The sequence below is a fragment of the Peromyscus leucopus genome, chromosome 1 (assembly GCF_004664715.2).
Source record: "Peromyscus leucopus breed LL Stock chromosome 1, UCI_PerLeu_2.1, whole genome shotgun sequence".
NCBI lineage: Eukaryota > Metazoa > Chordata > Mammalia > Rodentia > Cricetidae > Peromyscus > Peromyscus leucopus.
Genome location: NC_051063.1, coordinates 58417283 through 58434608, shown reverse-complemented (window position 1 = coordinate 58434608; position 17326 = coordinate 58417283). Strand labels below are relative to the sequence as shown.

Genomic DNA, 17326 nt, shown 5'->3' with positions numbered 1-17326 from the left:
GAAATGTTAGAGCTTTTAGTTCTTTGGGCTTTTTAGTAGACAACGTTTTGGTATGTTGTCTAGACTCTTAGTCTAGCAGAGGACTAGGGTGTACATGTTGCACCCAGCTTGCTTTTTAAATGAGATGGATAGGAAATATAAGGGAGCATTGTACAGTTGTGAGAATGAGTGTTGATAGGTATAATGTTCAGTTGTATGTATTGCTGGGTAAATGCTATCTTTTAGGGGGTGGCGGTTGGTTTTTTTTTTTTTTTTTGAGATGGAGTTTTTTTGTATAACAGCTCTGGCTGTCTTGGAACTCCCTCTGTAGTTCAGGCTGGCCTCTAACTCATAGAGATCAGTGTGCTTCTGTGTCCTGTAAATGCTAATATTAAAAAAAGTCTTTTTCATTCCTTTATAATTTCAAGCATGTATATGATGTATCTTTAAAAAAAATTTCAAATTTATGTTTATGCTTGCATATATGTATGTGCATGTGCCCTGTGTGTGAGCCTTGTGCCCTCAGAAGTCAAGAGAGGGTGTTGAATTCCCTGTAACTAGAGTTAAAGATGATTGTGAGCTATCATGTGGGTGCCGGGAATCAAACCAAGGTCTCGTACAAGAGCGACAAGTGCTCCATTCCCTATATAATGTATCTCAATTATGTTAACCCTTTATTCCCCTTCTAATCCTCCAGACCTAACCCATGTCCTCTTTCCACCTTCTTTTCCTCTTGAGTCCAGTTAGTACCAACTTCATGCACTTGGATGTGGGCCATCCATTAGAGCATGGGGACCAGGCAGGGTTCAACACTTGGACAGATTTGACTCTCCCTCCCCAGGAACCATTAACTAGTAGCTGCTAACACCCCCTCAGCTGAGAGTGGGATGTTGTAAGCCCCTCTCCCTGGATTGGAATGTTGACTGGCTTGATCTTGTGCAGGACTTTTGTAGGTAACACAGGTGCGTAAACTCATGAGTGCAACAGCCATGTTTTGTCATGAACACATTTTTTTACGACGTTCTTACTCACCACCTGGCATTATACTCTTTCTACCTCCTCTCCTCGATGTTTCCTGAGCCTTAGGGACTCTTACTGACCCGATTACTGCAAGGCCATTGCTGTAGTGTGGGAGTTCTCAGGAACAGGCCAGTTTTTCTTTTACTCTGGGAGTTTGCTCAGTGCATGAATTTTCAGTGTATGTTACTTAACATGGTCCTTTCTGGCCTGGTTGATCGCCCTATTCTAGCTACAGCCACACTGCCTCACACTTCCTTCCCTGCCCCAGACTTCCTCCATCAGAACAGCTCATAGCTCCTTTGCCCCCTGCACTCTGGGTCCTGGGTCAGTTCAGTGTTGTCTCTTTGGAAATCCCTGCCCTTTCATAACCTGTCTTTCCAGCCTTCTGTCCCTTTATGGCTTTGACTTTAGTCATTTCCTATTTCTCTCTGTGGTTTTGTACAGATGAGGCCTGATGGGGCTTATTCTTTGATTCCTTGACACTTAGCACTAGATATATACCAAATATTTCTGGTGTTTGTTTGTTTGTTTGTTTGTTTGTTTGTTTGTTTGTTTTGTGTGTGGTTTTTCAAGACAAGGTTTCTCTGTGTAACAGTTCTGGCTGTCCTCAAATCAGCTTTGTAGACCAGGCTGGTCTCGAACTCTAAGAGATCCACCTGCCTCTGCCTCCTAAATGCTGAGATTAAAAGTGTGTGCCACCACTGCCTGGCCACATTTTGTTTTGAATGAATGAATGAAAATTTTTTTTTTTTCTGAAACCAAAGTAAATAGTTGAGGCATTGATTTCTCCAAAAAGTAGCACTAGCCTGTGGCTGACCCAGATGGCTGTGTGGAGGGGTGGGCTGTGGATCAAGCCCTGGTTCTGTCCACTGCTCAATTGCTTCAAGAAGCCACCAGGGAAACCATCAGGGGCTTAGAAGTGCTTATGTCTCTGTCTTGGCACCATGTCTGTGTTTCGGCTGATGGGCTCTGTAGGAATCTAGACAGAATTCCAATTCAGGTCCCAGCGACAGTGCTATCACACACACACACACACACACACACACACACACACACACACACACACTCGTGCTAAACTCACAGAACTTTAAGTCTACACATGAGACCAGGTATTGTATTGCTGCCTGCAGTCAAGGACTGGAGAGGTTGATACAGGGGGATTGGGAGTTTAAGAGTAACTATCATGGAAAGATTTTGTCTCATAAACCAACCAGGAAAGGCTGGTAAGAATGCTCAGTGGATAAAGGCAACTTACCACTAAGCCTAATGACCTGAGTTCAGCCTCCAGTGCCCAAGTGGAAAGAGAAAACCAACCCCTGGAAGTCGTCTTCTGATCTCCATATTGTGGCATGTGGGCAGCCACACATGTGCAAGCTCACATTCTCTCTCTCCAATTTTTTTTTAAAGTTGATAAAGTGCTTGCCCAGCATGTACAAAGCCCTGGATTCCGTGTGCAAGCATTGCATAAACTGGGCACGATGGTTCACACTTTTAATCCCAGGATTAAGGAAATGGAGGAAGGAACATCAGAAGTTCAGGTTAGCTATAACCAGTTCGAGATCAGTCTGCTACGTAAGACTTTGAACCCTCGTGATCATTTTAGTCCCTCTGCAGCGTGGAAGGTTGCAAAACGAATTGTAATCCTAACAAAGAAGATTGGAAGTCAGAGAGTGGAGGTGTGGGGGCAGTTCTACAGTGGCATATAGCTACAAGGCGCTATCCCTGCTGGAGTGCCTGCTCTAGAGCTTACCCCAGGGTCCTCGTGTTCAGTTACGGTCAGGCTCTGCTTGCTTTTGCAGTTTCCACTGTAGGCGGCGCCGAGGAGACTGCTCCCAGCCCACAGGGGAGAGGACTGCAGCAGAGGACACCTTGAGGGCCTTCGCTTGAGCTCCCCTGAGAGTCTCTGCAGTGTCGGGCTTCAGGTCAGACAGGGCCGCAGTGACTGTGCCTGCTAAGCCAATGTGTTAAGAGGGTCAGATGAGCAGTGAAAATATTGCATCTGCTAACAGAGGTGTTTGGTGTTATCAAAAAGATATGAGTCCGTGTAATACCTGATTCCTTAATCTGATCAAATATATATATATATATATATATATATATATATATATATATATGTAGTCAAATACACACACTTGAAATTAGTAAATACAGATTGAACCTCAAAAGATATAATTAGACATATATAATATTACAGGGATTATACAAGATTATAGTTAAGCTCTAATTGTGGGGAATTAGGAACAAGCACTTGTTTACACACCAGGGAAGTGACTGACTTATGACTTTGTGTACTTTGACACCTTTGGAAACAGCTTTTCTTTCTTTTGTCTTACTAGCTATAGCATTCTACCATTGTCCAATGAGCTTGACCTCAGATTCTAAGTTCAGTTTTTGCCTTTGTTTAAAAAAAACAAAAAAAAAAAACCCTTTGGAGCTGAGGACCAAGCCTAGGATCTTGCACTTACTAGGCAAGTGCTCTACCACTGAGCTAAATCCCCAACCCCCCTGAGTTTTGTATTGTGAATGCTGTAAGCATGTTTTTCTGGGATCATTCCTCCACAGCACATTTCTTAACAAAGGGTGATCAGAATCCCCTGAGAGCTGGGAAGAAGAGTTGTGTTTTCAGAATGAGCGACACACCTATTGGTGTCGACTTGGGGCCAAGTGAGAACTCAGTGGGCAGAGGCACTAACACACAGGTCTGGCCACCTGAATTTGAGCTCCAGACCCCATCAATAAGGTAGTAGGAGGGAAACAACTCCATGAAATGTAAGTGCCTGCATATAGAAAATAATTTTTGAAATGTACTGGAATCTGAACTAGAACCGAGAATAAATGGGTAATGTTATTTGTGAGTGTCGAGGTCCCTTTCACCCTGCCATTCTAACAGATGACACTCACATGCCCTGATTTGCTGTTTTGGGAGTAACTGAGGAATGACTGTCAACTGGGAAAAAGGATGGGTTTTGAGTCCTGATTACTATACAGCCATGACTAAAGATAGAAAATGGAGGAGGAGGCTGGAGAGATGTCTCAGTGGTTAAGAGCATTTGTTTCTCTTGCAGAGGACCCAGGTTCGCTTCCTAGTATCTCAGTGGCTCACAACCATCCAAAACTCCACTTCCAAAGGATCCAGTGCCTTTTGACTTCCTCAGCAGCAGGCCATGCACATTGCACATATATTTATGCATAGAAACACTCATACACACAAAGTAAATAAATCTAAAGAGCAAAGCAGCTTTATAGAGAATTTAGCATTGTCGTTAGAATTGAAACTCAAAACCTGGCACCCACAGACTAGGCAGGAGACCTTTGGAGCATTCAAGTGCACTTGACACTCAATGGAGAATCAGGTCATCTTCATTAGAATGGAGTGTGGTGTCTTTGAGAGGCCAAGGGTAAGACTTGAAAAGTTAGGTTGAGTAATAAATAATAGTAAAACAGTAATAAATAATAGTAAAAAATAAATAGACACAGTAAAAACAGTGGCCCTTAACAATAAAAGAGGCCCTTAAGCCAGCTTGTAACTGTAGAGTAACTTGTTTTGGGAAGCATTGTTTGACATGAGAAAGGACTTATGTTAGCAGATAACCCACTGTCTCCCAAAGATATTGTTCACATGCTAAAAAGCATAGGAATAGCCACAGACATTTAGGACTGTGCACAGGTTGGGGCTGGGGATATAGTTCCACTTGGTAGAGTTCTAATGTAGCATGTAAGAAGTCCTGGGTTGGGTCCCCCGTAACAAAATAAAGTGAGCATGGTGGCACATGCCTGTAATCCCAGCAGAGGCAGGATAATCATCTGCTACATAGGTAGTTCATGGCCAGTCTGGGCTATCTGAGATTTTCTCAAAACAAGCAAACAAAAAATGTTACCACGACTTTTTTAGTAGGATACCAAATTTTTGTCTTAAAGTATTTTTTACAGAACATTAATGTGTAACATTGTATTATAAAACTTTTTCTTCTTAACTTTACTTGGAGGGAAAATTGTATTTTTGCAACTAGTGACCTAAATTAAAATTTAAACATATATATATATAAAATGCTGTGAGCTAGATCCTGTACAAGTTGGGGGGGGGAAGAGTGGGGGGGTGGGCTGAGAATCATTGTCCATACCAAAGAGTGGCCTAGAGGCCTGGAGGAGCCTGCTCCTGAGAAAGCCTTTCTGCCTAGGAAAACACTAACACCTGCTCTGTTCACACCTGTTCTAGGGGGCCGAGGCGATGGTTCTGGAGAGTGTTATGTTTGCCATTCTTGCAGAGAGGTCACTTGGGCCAAAACTCTATGGCATCTTTCCCCAAGGCCGACTGGAGCAGTTTATCCCGGTAAGATTATATAAATCACAGGCAAGAGGTGGACTTCGTTCCTCCTAGCAGCAAAAGCCTAAAATCCTGTCATTTGAAATAGTAAATGTAGGATTTATATGTTTGAGAAATAGTAAGTGGGAGATATCTCAGCAGGCATGAGCTCTTGTTGCTCTTCTGAGGATCCGGTTTCAATTCTCAGCCAGGTGATGGCAACACACGCCTTTAATCCTAGCACCTGGGAGGCAGAGGCAGGCGGATCTCTGGGTTTGAGGCCAGCTTGGTCTACATAGTGAGTTCCAGGACAGCCAGAGCTACACAGAGAAACCCTATTTCAAAAAACCAAAAGGAAAAAAAAAAAGAAAGAAAGAAGGAAAAGAAAAAATGTTAAGCCAGATTGGCTCATACCTGTGATGCCAGCAGGCTGAGGCAAAAGGATCACTCCAAATTTGAGGCCACCCTGAGCTACACAGTTGAGACCCTGTCTGTAAAACAAGCAGGAAGGCTAGGCATGGCGATACATCTTTAATTCCAGTACATAGGAAGCAAAGGAGTACTTGGAGACCACAGCCTGCTCTACATCTTCAATTCCAGGCTAGACAGTGAGATGCTGTCTTAAAGCAAGCAGAGGAGTTTCCTATAATGAGTGTGTTGTGTTCTGTGTAAGTCTGGCAGCAGCTGCTTAGGAGTAGCCCTGAATCTCTTTGTTGCTTCATTTCTCTTGTGCTTGATTTAATCTTGTACTGTTTTGCTCCTTGTGGCCTTAGGAGCAACAGGTTAAAACACAGTTTAAGTGTGTTTGTTAAGTATATTGTATGGTTCCAGTAGCCTAAGAACACATTTCTAGGAGTGTTCCTTTTGCTAAGTGTTATGTGACTGTAGTAGCTTTTTTGTTTTGTTATTCAAGACAGGGTTACTCTGTGTTGCCCTAGCTGTCCTGGAACTCTCTTTATAGGCCAGGCTGGCCTCAAACTCACAGAGATCCATCTACCTCAGCCTCCTGAGTGCTGGGATTAAAGGTGTGTGCCACCATCCTGGCTATAGTGGCATTTTTGAAAGCTGAGTGAGCTGTCCTCAGAAGTCCTGAGTGTTTGATTAGTGAAGCTGATTCCCCGTCTGTGTAATAATATGGCTTGTTGAAAATGCTGTAGAGAAGATTCCAGAATCGAGGAGATTGAGTTCCATGCATGGTTCTTAGTGCTAGGTGTCAAATACCTTCAGTTGTTGAGATTGACACAGGATTAGATAGCATCTCCTTCACCTGGAAGCTGTGAGAGAGTTGAATGTTGTTTCTGTCCAATGCAACAGGAAACGAGGCCCTGAGGAATGAAGTCACACACCCAGCTCATATCTTTGAAGCAAGAATTTGAGCAGGATTTCTCTAACTGGGCAGCACTCCCTGCCCTGTGCCTGCTGCTTTGTACCTTCAGGGAGCCCCCACCTTGAATCCTGTAGGGGTACAGCTTGTGTGGAGAAGCCAAAGGATTCCCTAGACCACCCTGTGGAAGGGCTGTCAGGATGAGCCAGGTCTCAGGCTACATCAGCAACAGCACAATGTCTACAGCTTAGTGTCTGACCTTTATGTCCACATGTGGCACATGTCTGCTCCATTTCACTCCTGGTGCTAAGGACACAACAGGAGCAGTTGGCAGTCCTCTTGAACCTCCGGCTTCTCTAGTAGGATATTCAGCTGATAGCACTGAGGACTACTGAAGACAGGCTATCAGTTTTGATAAGTGAGGAGGACACCAGCTGCAGCCATAGAGATGCGGCCACAAGTCACAGGAATGGTGTTTCTAGTTGATTGAAGGAGATACTTCTTCAGGTCCTCAGTGAAATAGACCTGCTCCTCTCTGTACTCCACTCCTCTCTGTAGAGTACCATGGGACTTACTGGGTCATCACCTGTGGGAATGCTCTGTCTTTATTTTGTAGAACAGGGTCTCACTGTAAAACCAGACTGGCCTTTAACTCACATATCTGCCTGCATTGGCTCTTCAGTTACTGGGATTAAAGGCATAATACTGCCAGGCCTGACTTCATGCCCATTCTTAAGAAAATTGTGTGCACTGGGTAAGACTTCAGTAACTTACCCAGACTCGTTCTTGGTTTTAATGTGGTGTGGTCTCAATACAATTGTTAGATGGCATGGGTAAATGGCAGCTTCTGAATCCCTTTTCCATTTTAGAGCCGACGATTGGACACTGGAGAATTATGTTTACCAGATATTTCTGCAGAAATAGCTGAGAAAATGGCCACATTTCATGGAATGAAAATGCCATTCAATAAAGAGCCAAAATGGCTTTTTGGAACAATGGAAAAGTAAGTGTTGAGATTATTTGGTTCTCATCTCTTTTTACCTTGTGTCTTCGGCAGTAACAGAAGTGGGTGCTTCCCTTCATCTGTCAGGGTGGTCAGAGGCCCCTTTTGGTTCATTGGTGTGCATACCATCCCTTGTGATGTGTCTCATGATAAGCCTTTCTTGCATGAATCAGTCAATTTTTGGACCAAGAAAGAAGACTTGTTTGCAAAATTGCTGTTGGCTGGGTGGAGAGCCAACCTCCTTGAGTACTGTAGGTCCGATCATCCCCTCCCTCTTTCCTGGAGCACAGGGATTCCTTGGGACTGGGACTGGCTGGAGTTGGATGATTGAGTGAAGCCTGAGAATGCACCTGCTGAGCTTAGCTCTGCTCTTTGTCTCTCCTGTGACAGATACCTGAATCAAGTGCTAAGACTTAAATTCAGTGGGGAGGCCAGAATGCAGCAACTGCACAAGTTCCTCGATTACAACTTGCCTCTGGAGCTTGAGAACCTGAGGTGAGTGTATCTACCCTGGGGTGGTAAGCTCCTCATCTACAGAGTAAATGTTCTCTTGGTAGTAAGTGCTGGTGAATTGGAATCTGCCTTTTAAAAAAAAAAAAAAAAAAAAAAAAAAAAAAAAAAAAAAAACTTCTTCCTGAGGCAGGGTTTCTCTCTGTAGCCTTGGCTGTCCTGGAACTCATTCTGTACCAGGCTGGCCTCATACTCAGGGATCAGCTTGCCTCTGCCTCCCTGCTGGGATTAAACGTGTGCATCACCACACCTGGCTTTGGGGTGGGGGGTAAGTTTGTCTTTTTAAGATTTTATTTTTATTTTCAAATCTTAACTCAACATCATCTGCAAGTATTTGTTCTTAGTCACAGAGTCATTAGCCCTGAATGTAGATGGTCAAGTGAGGCTTTTCCTAGGATGTGAATGATGGGTGGAGGTAGTAAACTAGGGAGATGGAAGACTAAAATTAAGTACTGGAAGACATTAAGAATCTTGAGATTATGGACTGGAGAGATTAGATCACAGCTGTCTGTAACTCCAGTTCCAGGGGACCCGACACCCTCACAGAGACACAGACACACAGACACACACAGACACAGACACACACACACACACACACACAGGCAAAACACCAATGTACATAAAATAAAAATAAATAAATTAAAAAAAAAGATTCTTGAGATTCTGCTGGGTGGTGGTGGTGGTGGTGGTGGTGGTGGTGGTGGTGGTGATGATGATGGTGGTGCACGCCTTTAATTCCACCACTCTAGAGGCAGAGGCAGGCGGATCTCTGAGTTCAGGGCCAGCTTGGTCTGCATAGCAAGTTACAGGACAGCCAGAGCTACACAGAGAAATCCTGTCTGAAAACCCAAAAAAGAATCTTGAGATTGGTTTCTGAATGGAAACCCCTGTTGTACCCTCTTGGTGAGCCTGGGTGCAGGCATGTGCTGTGCCAAATGGAAATGGTACCTGAGACCTTTAAAGAGCTCTGACTTTATTTGGACAGGAAGCAACTGTCTAGCTCTGATACATGCTGTGAAGGAAACTACTCTGTGGTCATCTACTCTAAGTCACTGGGCAGGCTCTTGTGCAACAGTTGTATGTGCCAGGACAGTATGATTCGAGTGTACAGTAGCAGTGGGGGAGAGTTTGCAGTACAGAGAGGCTGGATGGGTTCTCTGCTAAGACACACAAGATACATGGTTTTCAGATATGAATGTGTGGCTCTGTGCTGGCCACATGAGTATGCGTGCACCTTACTGAACTAGATTGGTAACAGTGAGCTTTCTTTTTCCAGGTCATTGCTGCAGTATACTAAATCTCCAGTTGTATTTTGTCATAACGACTGTCAAGAAGGTAAGAATTGCCATGGCATGCTAAAGATAAGGCTTATGTTACACTCAGAAGACCACTGATGAATATGTGTGACGCATGTAAGATGGCGGCACAAGTGTAACTTTATACTAAAGAAAACCCTCAGTCGGGTGGTAGTGGCGCACGCCTTTAATTCCAGCACTCGGGAGGCAGAACCAGGTGGATCTCTGTGAGTTCAGGCCAGCCTGGTCTACACAGTGAAATCCAGGACAGGCACCAAAACTACACAGAGAAACCCTGTCTCAAAAAAAGAAAGAAAGAAAGAAAGAAAACCCTCTAGATTATAGGAAGAAAAACAAGATCTCAAAAAATGAGTAGAGTATTAGTTGTATTTATAATGTTAACATCTATATAATAGAGAGATCTGGAATGAAACTACATGCATCAGTTGATGAGTAACTCCTTATGGTAGATATTTCTACTTCTTTAGCCTGCAAAGCAGAAGGCCCAGATCACGTGGGCTCCGTGTAACTCTCTCCAACCACCTTCCCGAGAACAGGCGCACACACAGCTAAAGCTTTGCTCACACTGCTTCTCTTGAGAAACATCGCAGTGAAGACGCTGCTGTCACAGAGTTTGACTGGATCGGTTTAGAAAGCACCCAGCCGTCCAGCTCCTTTGCCCACATCGTCTGCCTACCTTCCTTTGATATTCCATCTGTTGTGTCACAGGTGGCTGTAGTCCTGCTCAGAAGCTTTATTCTGTGTTGTTTTTGGTTTTCTGTTTGTTTGGTTTTTTGTGGGTTTTCAAGACAGGATTTCTCTGGAGCTCGGGCTGTTCTGGAATTCACTATATAGACCAGGCTGGTCTCAGCCACAGAAATCCTTCTGACTCGGCCTCTTAAATGCTGGGATTAAAGCTGTGCTCTACTACTGCTCAGCTCTTCTCTGTTTTCAAGACTGCATCTTGGCATGTTGTCCAGACTGGCCCCCAAATCTTGAGATTAGGTAATTGTACCTCTAGTTTTCTAGTGCTAGATTAGTTTCTTATGAAGTCTCTTCATCTATAAGCCATTAATTGGAGCCAGAATACTTTTCTGATTAGTTGGATCACTGCTTGGCCACTAGTGGGGTAGAGCAAGGTATAGGAATTTCAGCACCAGCTTGGTGCATTAGCCATACCCATCTGGTCCTGATGGAGGATGAGGTGTGCAGACCATCATCACCAGAGAGAAGAATTGTCTAAGTGATGGCCAAGTGTAGAAAGGATAGAAATGACAGCTTGCATTTATTTTGTTGTACAAGTTTGGGTGTCTACCCCATTCACATTTTCCTTGCTGTTGAAAGCAGCAGGAGTATACTGCAAAGCCTAGAAACTACCTCCACTAGAAACCCTGGGAGAGGAGAGTGGCCAGAGTTAGCAAAGGACAAGACTGCAGGCCCACTCACGCGCTCCTGAGCTGCTGAACACATTAGTGGGGGATCTAGGGAAATGGGCTGGCACAGTCAGGCTGCCAGTCACCCACTGCCTAGACTCATTGTGGAGAAACCTCATGGTGATTGTCCGTGGTCTTCTTGGGTTGAAACAGTATGCAGGGACAAATCAGTTGGATACCAGTTGGCCAGATGATGACAGCAGCCCAGTTCCACGGCTCCAGGAGATTGAGTTAAGGAGACCAGATGCACTCTAACACACACACTGTGTGAGGTTTTTGGAAAGTACTGCTGCAGACAGTGGTGAGGGGTCTGGCTATGTTCTCTAGGAAGTAGAGTGCCCAGAAGGACAGGGACTGGGGACAGATGGTCTTGGAGCCTCCCTGCTTAGAATCAGGTCATCCTGACAAAACTTGTACTACTCCGTCTGCCCCTGTGATGTCTTTAAGACCAAAGCTGAATCATTCAGAGCCACAATCACTCTCAGCTCTGCTGCTGCCCAAGGATGTGAGCCTTGTGTTTAAAAAGGGTCTTGTCGTCGGATGGTGGAGGCTCATACCTGTAATCCCAGCACTTGGGAGGCAGAGGCTGGCAGATTTCAGTGAGTTTGAGGTCAGCCTGGTCTAAAAAGCAAGTTCCAAGACAGCTAGGACTTTTACACAGAGACAACCTGTCTTGAAAAACCAAAACTAACAAACAAATAAATAAGTAAATGTCTTGTCATCCAAACCTTTTGTAGGTAATATCTTGTTGTTGGATGGCCAAGAGAATTCCGAAAAGCAGAAGCTGATGCTCATTGACTTTGAATACAGCAGTTACAATTACAGGTAATGTGTTACAGTCAAATGCTGATTTCAGTACAGTTTCATGATTGTGATACAAAGCAGTTTTAGGTACAAACAGCATACAGAGCAGAAAGGAAGGTGTTTCCCCTGAGGCAGCTCAGCACAGACCTGCCCATGTAGTTGGAAGCAGGCACTCACAAACAGTTTGCCTCTCTCTCTGGACTGCCAAGATGGCTCTCCTGACATGAGTACTGATTGCCAAGGAAGCACTGTGCTCGGGTGCCCAAGTAGCATTCGGTAGCACTTTGGATTTGCAGTCTGCTATGGTTCTGATGCTCACCTAATTGTCTTCTGTGCATTAAAGCTGCCACACTCTTGTCTGCTCCAGAAGCCTACCTCGGGGACCAGAGAACCCACTTAAGGGTCATTCAGCTTTTTAATATATTTTTTTATGAGTAGATATGTACATGGTGTGTGCGCCTAGTGCTGAGGGCCTGCAGAGGCCACCAGATTCCTGGAACTGAGCTGTCTGACATGGGCCCTCTGCAGAAGCAGCCAGTGCCCTTCAGCATTGAGCCCTCTCCTCAGCCCCCATTCAGCATTTCTCCTTTCTGCTCAGGCAGCCTGCCGGTCCTGTAACATGCCTCACATCTTACCTGCACTGTTTTCTCTTTCAGGGGATTTGACATTGGAAATCATTTCTGTGAATGGATGTATGATTATACCTATGAAAAGTATCCTTTCTTCAGAGCAAACATTCAGAAGTATCCTACCCGAAAACAACAGGTAGGAGACTCATTTGTATTGATAAATTAGCTTTGTGTGTGAGCTAGCTTTATGCAGTTAGGATTACATGCTCATTTTTTAGTATTTTACTTATATTTATTTTGTTTTGTTTGTGAGACAGGGTCTCACTGTAGCCCTGGTTATCCTGAATTCACTATGTAGACCAGGGTGCCCTTGAACTCAGAAATCTACTGACCTCTGACTCCTGAGTGCTGTAAGGATTAAAAGCCTGTACCACCAACCCTGGCACATACTCATTATTAAAAAATATTCCATACATTCATTTAAGAGAGAAGGAGGGGAGCGAGAGTGTCTGTCTGTGTGTTTTGCTGGGGACTAAACTCGGGCCTCTTACATACTGGATGAGCATTCTACTTAGCCACATCCCATCCCTGTGATAGGTCTGCTTAAATTATGTCAAAGAAGAGTTAGGAAAACCCTTTTGCTCATGTTAAAAACATCATGTTGGCTGGGGCTGCTTAGGAAGAAGGGGAAGAGGATTATGAGCCTGGGCTACACAGCATTAACATGCATCGAGTCATAGAGTGCTGTAGATGAGTGGAAGGAAGCACGTGGAAGCATGTAGGAGGCTCTGGGTTCAATCCCTAATAATAGAAATAATAGTGGTAAGTTTTTTGTTTGGTTTGGTTTGGGTTGGGTTTTTTCCAAACAGGGTTTTTCTGTGTAGCCCTGGCTATCATATAACTCACTCTGTAGACTAGGCTGGCCTGGAACTCATAAAGATTCACCTGCTTCTGCCTCCTGAGTGCTGGGATTGAAGGTGTGTGCTGCCACCACTGGGCAATAATTAAGTTTTGTTCTGCTGATGTGGAGTGCATACTGGACATCTGAGTCTATCTTTTGGTTACTTCCTATGCTGTAGACACCTGGTTCAGTCAGAGAGGTATTAGGCTTCCTGTGGTTCCTCTATGTTTGTCAAAAGCCCCACTTCTTAGGCAAATGGGGTAGGCTGAGCATCATGCTTATTTCATGAACCTGTGTGTAACTGGAGGAAAAGCTTTGCTGTGAGTGGTTCCTTTCCTATCCTGAATCTCAGGAGGAGATACTGGTTATAGGGAGAATCATTTCTTCTGGGAATTTCTTCCTGGGATTCTCTCATTTCTCAGCTCATCTCTGAAGCCTGGGTTTAACTTGATGGGGTTTGGTCCTGAAAGTGGGCAGGCGGGGGTGAGCAGGACAACTTACCTAGAATTTCACCAGCTGCAGGATGGTGGCTCGATTGCTTCCTGTGAGGACAGATATGAACAAGCCACTGCTGCAGATCAGTCAAGGAGCATCTTGAGCCCTAGAAACTACCTCCACTAGAAACCCTGGGAGAGGAGAGTGGCCAGAGTTAGCAAAGGACAGGACTGCAGGCCCACTCACGCGCTCCTGAGCTGCTGAACACATTAGTGGGGGATCTAGGGAAATGGGCTGGCACAGTCAGGCTGCCAGTCACCCACTGCCTAGACTCATTGTGGAGAAACCTCATGGCGATTGTCCGTGGTCTTCTTGGGTTGAAACAGTATGCAGGGACAAATCAGTTGGATACCAGTTGGCCGGGGCAGATTGTGGTGGTCCAAGACAGTGCGAAAACCATTAGAACAGTGTGCAAGTTTAAGGAAGTTGCTCTCTAGTTACATTTTTCTGACTGGTTGAGATGATGTAGGGGATGTCTGTCTCAGTAGGAGAGAGCTTGACCAACGTGTGCAGAGCCCTGGATTTGATCCCCATCGCCACATAAACAAACAGGAGGAAAGATAGTGTGAATGTGGGGCTCTGTCAGACATTAGCTCTGTGTATGTTGAGGTAATATATAATATAGTGCTTTTTTTTTTTTCTTCTTTAATCCATTGTGGTGTGGCCTTCTGGAGTTCTAGTTTTGAACTAGAACTATGTGTAAGGGTGTTTACTCTGCATGAATGTCTGCTCACTGTGTATGTACAGTGCCTACAGAAGCCGGTGAGGGCATTGGATCCCCTGGGACTAGAGTTTGGGAAGCTTGGAAGCTACCCTGTGGGTGCTGGGAACCAAATCTGAGTCCTTTGCGAGAGTAGCCAGTGCTCAACCACTGAGCCATAGTCTCCCTGAATTGTGTCATTTTGTGATGCTCATGTAGAACCTTATGTAAACCCCACTTGATGAAAGCTAATGGATAGATGCCGTGGATGTCAGGGTCAGAAGGCACCATGGCCTTGCTGTTCTCACTCTGGCAGCCTGTGTGATAAGCATGTTGTAGCTGTTAGTGTTTTAACCATCATCTATCCTAACGCAGTTAATTCTTTTTTAAGCTCCATTTTATTTCCAGTTACTTGACTGCATTCCAGAATGATTTTGAAAGCCTCAGTAGTGAAGAGCAGTCCGCCACAAAAGATGACATGCTGGTTGAGGTCAACAGGTAAGCTTCTTCTTGCTCTGTGGTAAGGAAAGCCGCTCCCAGTCAATGGTGGTTGGCGTGTGTTTTGTACTGAGGCTGGAGATGGTGACATGGCTCTACTCATCTGCTGTTGTCCTCATGTCAGCAAGAGAGGAAGGTGTGGGTGAGTGGGTCAGAGAAGCCTCCTGCTCAGGGAGCAGCTTCCTGCTGAGTGCATAGGGCAGGTTTTCGGGAGCTTCTGACAGCTGGTGGTTCTGTATATTCTCTGTAGCAGAGCATGGCCACCCCAGTGCCCTGTGTGCCCTGGCCAGGCTGCTGGGTGTATTCACACCAGTAAGCATTTCCGTGGTCCAAAGTGGGAAGAGTCCAGTCTTCATACGGCCCCACAAAAGGGCCAAGGCAGGCAGCACTTACTGCATAAGAGAGCTGCCTGGTAGCATGGCCATGGGTCTAACGTGACTTCTTTCTTCTCTGACTGACCTCACGTGGCTGATGTGCTTCTCAATCTTGTGATTACAGATTTGCCCTTGCCTCCCATTTCCTCTGGGGACTCTGGTCCATTGTACAGGCCAAGATTTCATCCATTGAATTCGGGTACATGGTATGTTTCAGGGGCTGCAAGTAAGAGCTGTCGTGTATGAATGCTTGGCAAGGACGTTTGGTGACCCGGTAGCAACCGGTTAGTGTAGCTCTGGAAGCCCTTAGTTGCCTCACTTGAGGGCCATAGGTGCTGCTTGCCAGCTTCAGCCAAGCGTAGCTGGGCCTGCAGTCTGGGGCAGAGGAAATCTGGACTGGTCTGTCTACTCGATTGCAGCCCTTTGGACACAAGGGCACTAAGTGAAGAAGGTGATGCCCCCCATGCTAAGGCTGTGTTCTTGTCACCACGCCATCCTCCACCTGGTTACCCCAGCTTTGTTGTCCGTCAGGCCGTCATCTGCTCTAACACTAGGGCTGTCTGTGTTCTCGACTTTTTCTTGGGACAGGTCACACCCATACGAGGGTGGTTGTACTTTAGGTGGGAGGTTTGGTAATGATGCCATCAGGCACCGACAAGAGAAATTTGGATATTTAAAGCAGACTTGGGGGTCAGTGAGATGGCTCAGCAGGCAAAGGCATCTACTACCGAGCCTCCTGATACCTAGGATCTAGTACCCATGTGGTGGAAGGAGAACTGACTCTTACAAATTGTTCCTTGACCTCTACACATGCTCTGTGGCGTGAGTACCCCCTGACAAGTGAAATGTAATTTTAAAAATCTGATTTGATCAGATGATGCTGTTAGATAGAACAGACAGACTTCAGAACAAGGAAGGGCACCAGAAATACAGATATGTTTTTGTTAGCATAGTGGTCCACAGTAGCACTCTAGGCACTTAGAGGTGGAGGCACAAGTCTCAAGGTGTTTGCTGTCTTCCAGGAATATGCCCAAGCCAGGTTCGATGCCTATTTTGACCAGAAGAAGAAACTTGGGGTGTGAATGGGATGACTCCACTCTTCACCACTGGACTGCAGGAGGCGGCTGCGCCAGGCCCTCGGTGGAGCTTTGCTGTGACCACTGCCCTGGGGCAGAAGGCCTGGACGTCTCACTACTGAGCACCGATGTATATGATACTACAGACTATATTAAAGTGGAGTAACATTTCTCTCATCTTTGTTTACGCTCTCACTAGGACTCTGAACCATGATTGGAAGCAGAAATATAGGACTATAGTGCAATAGCTCAGAACCCACCTAACCTGGAGGCCTTTGGCTGCATGGCGACAGCTCTCAGCCGCATATGGCCCCAGCCAGACAGAGCAGTGCCATTTGGGTACTTCAAGCACTGACTTAGGATATTAATGTGCTGCAACACATTTGTGACCAGGCTTTGTGGTGACAGTGTGTTGGAGTTCCTTCTGAAGGGTGAGTGAGCAGACATGCTGTGAAGTTGGCGCAGCGGGATGAGCTGAGTCATGGGGTCTGTGGATGGGCAGACTTGCTGGAGAAGCAGGGTACACTGAGCTACAGGTGTACATCTGTAGAAAGTAGCTGTAGCCTGTGTACGTGTGACTACATGGACCAGTGTCCATGGCTGGCCATGGTGTCTCCTACTGGGGAGGAGCGGTGGGGCCAGCTTCCTCAGCCTTTCTTTCTTGCCTTCCTCTGCTGCCTGGAACTTGGCATCTGCCCAGGACTCTCCAAAGCTGCTTCCCATCCGGTGTTACTGGGAGACAGCAGCTGTATGTAGGGTACAGGGTTGCAGGTGGACTAGAGCTGTGAAATCCATGTACATTAAATACCCAATGGGATAAACTTAGAATTTTTTTTTTTTTACTCTGAATTCTGGATTGTTTTGTGCACATATTTCTGCTACCACCGAGACTGTATTATACAGAAAAATAAACAACTTGAAAACCATCATCAGGCTGTTACCCTGCGTATGTCAAAAGCCTTGCTTTCTATGTGACTAGTGTCGGGTTGGGTATCCTCCTCATCATACCTCGTTTTCTGTGCCACCACACCACATGCTGGTG

The 17326-nt window shown here is 45.4% G+C and overlaps 1 protein-coding gene across 3 annotated transcripts in view; it reads left to right on the top strand.

Moving 5' to 3' along the window:
* The window catches only part of Chka (choline kinase alpha), a 48157-nt gene extending 30944 nt beyond the window's left edge, over positions 1 to 17213 (top strand). For all 3 annotated transcript variants that reach the window (XM_028871657.2, XM_028871673.2, XM_028871665.2), the window contains 9 exons: positions 5216 to 5329; positions 7496 to 7629; positions 8020 to 8124; positions 9416 to 9474; positions 11605 to 11692; positions 12328 to 12436; positions 14728 to 14834; positions 15333 to 15414; positions 16231 to 17213. In XM_028871657.2, the coding sequence (XP_028727490.1) occupies positions 5216 to 5329; positions 7496 to 7629; positions 8020 to 8124; positions 9416 to 9474; positions 11605 to 11692; positions 12328 to 12436; positions 14728 to 14834; positions 15333 to 15414; positions 16231 to 16290 (858 nt within the window). In that variant the 3' untranslated portion in view covers positions 16291 to 17213. The remainder of the gene's footprint in view (positions 1 to 5215; positions 5330 to 7495; positions 7630 to 8019; positions 8125 to 9415; positions 9475 to 11604; positions 11693 to 12327; positions 12437 to 14727; positions 14835 to 15332; positions 15415 to 16230) is intronic.
* The last annotated feature ends 113 nt before the right edge of the window (positions 17214 to 17326 follow it).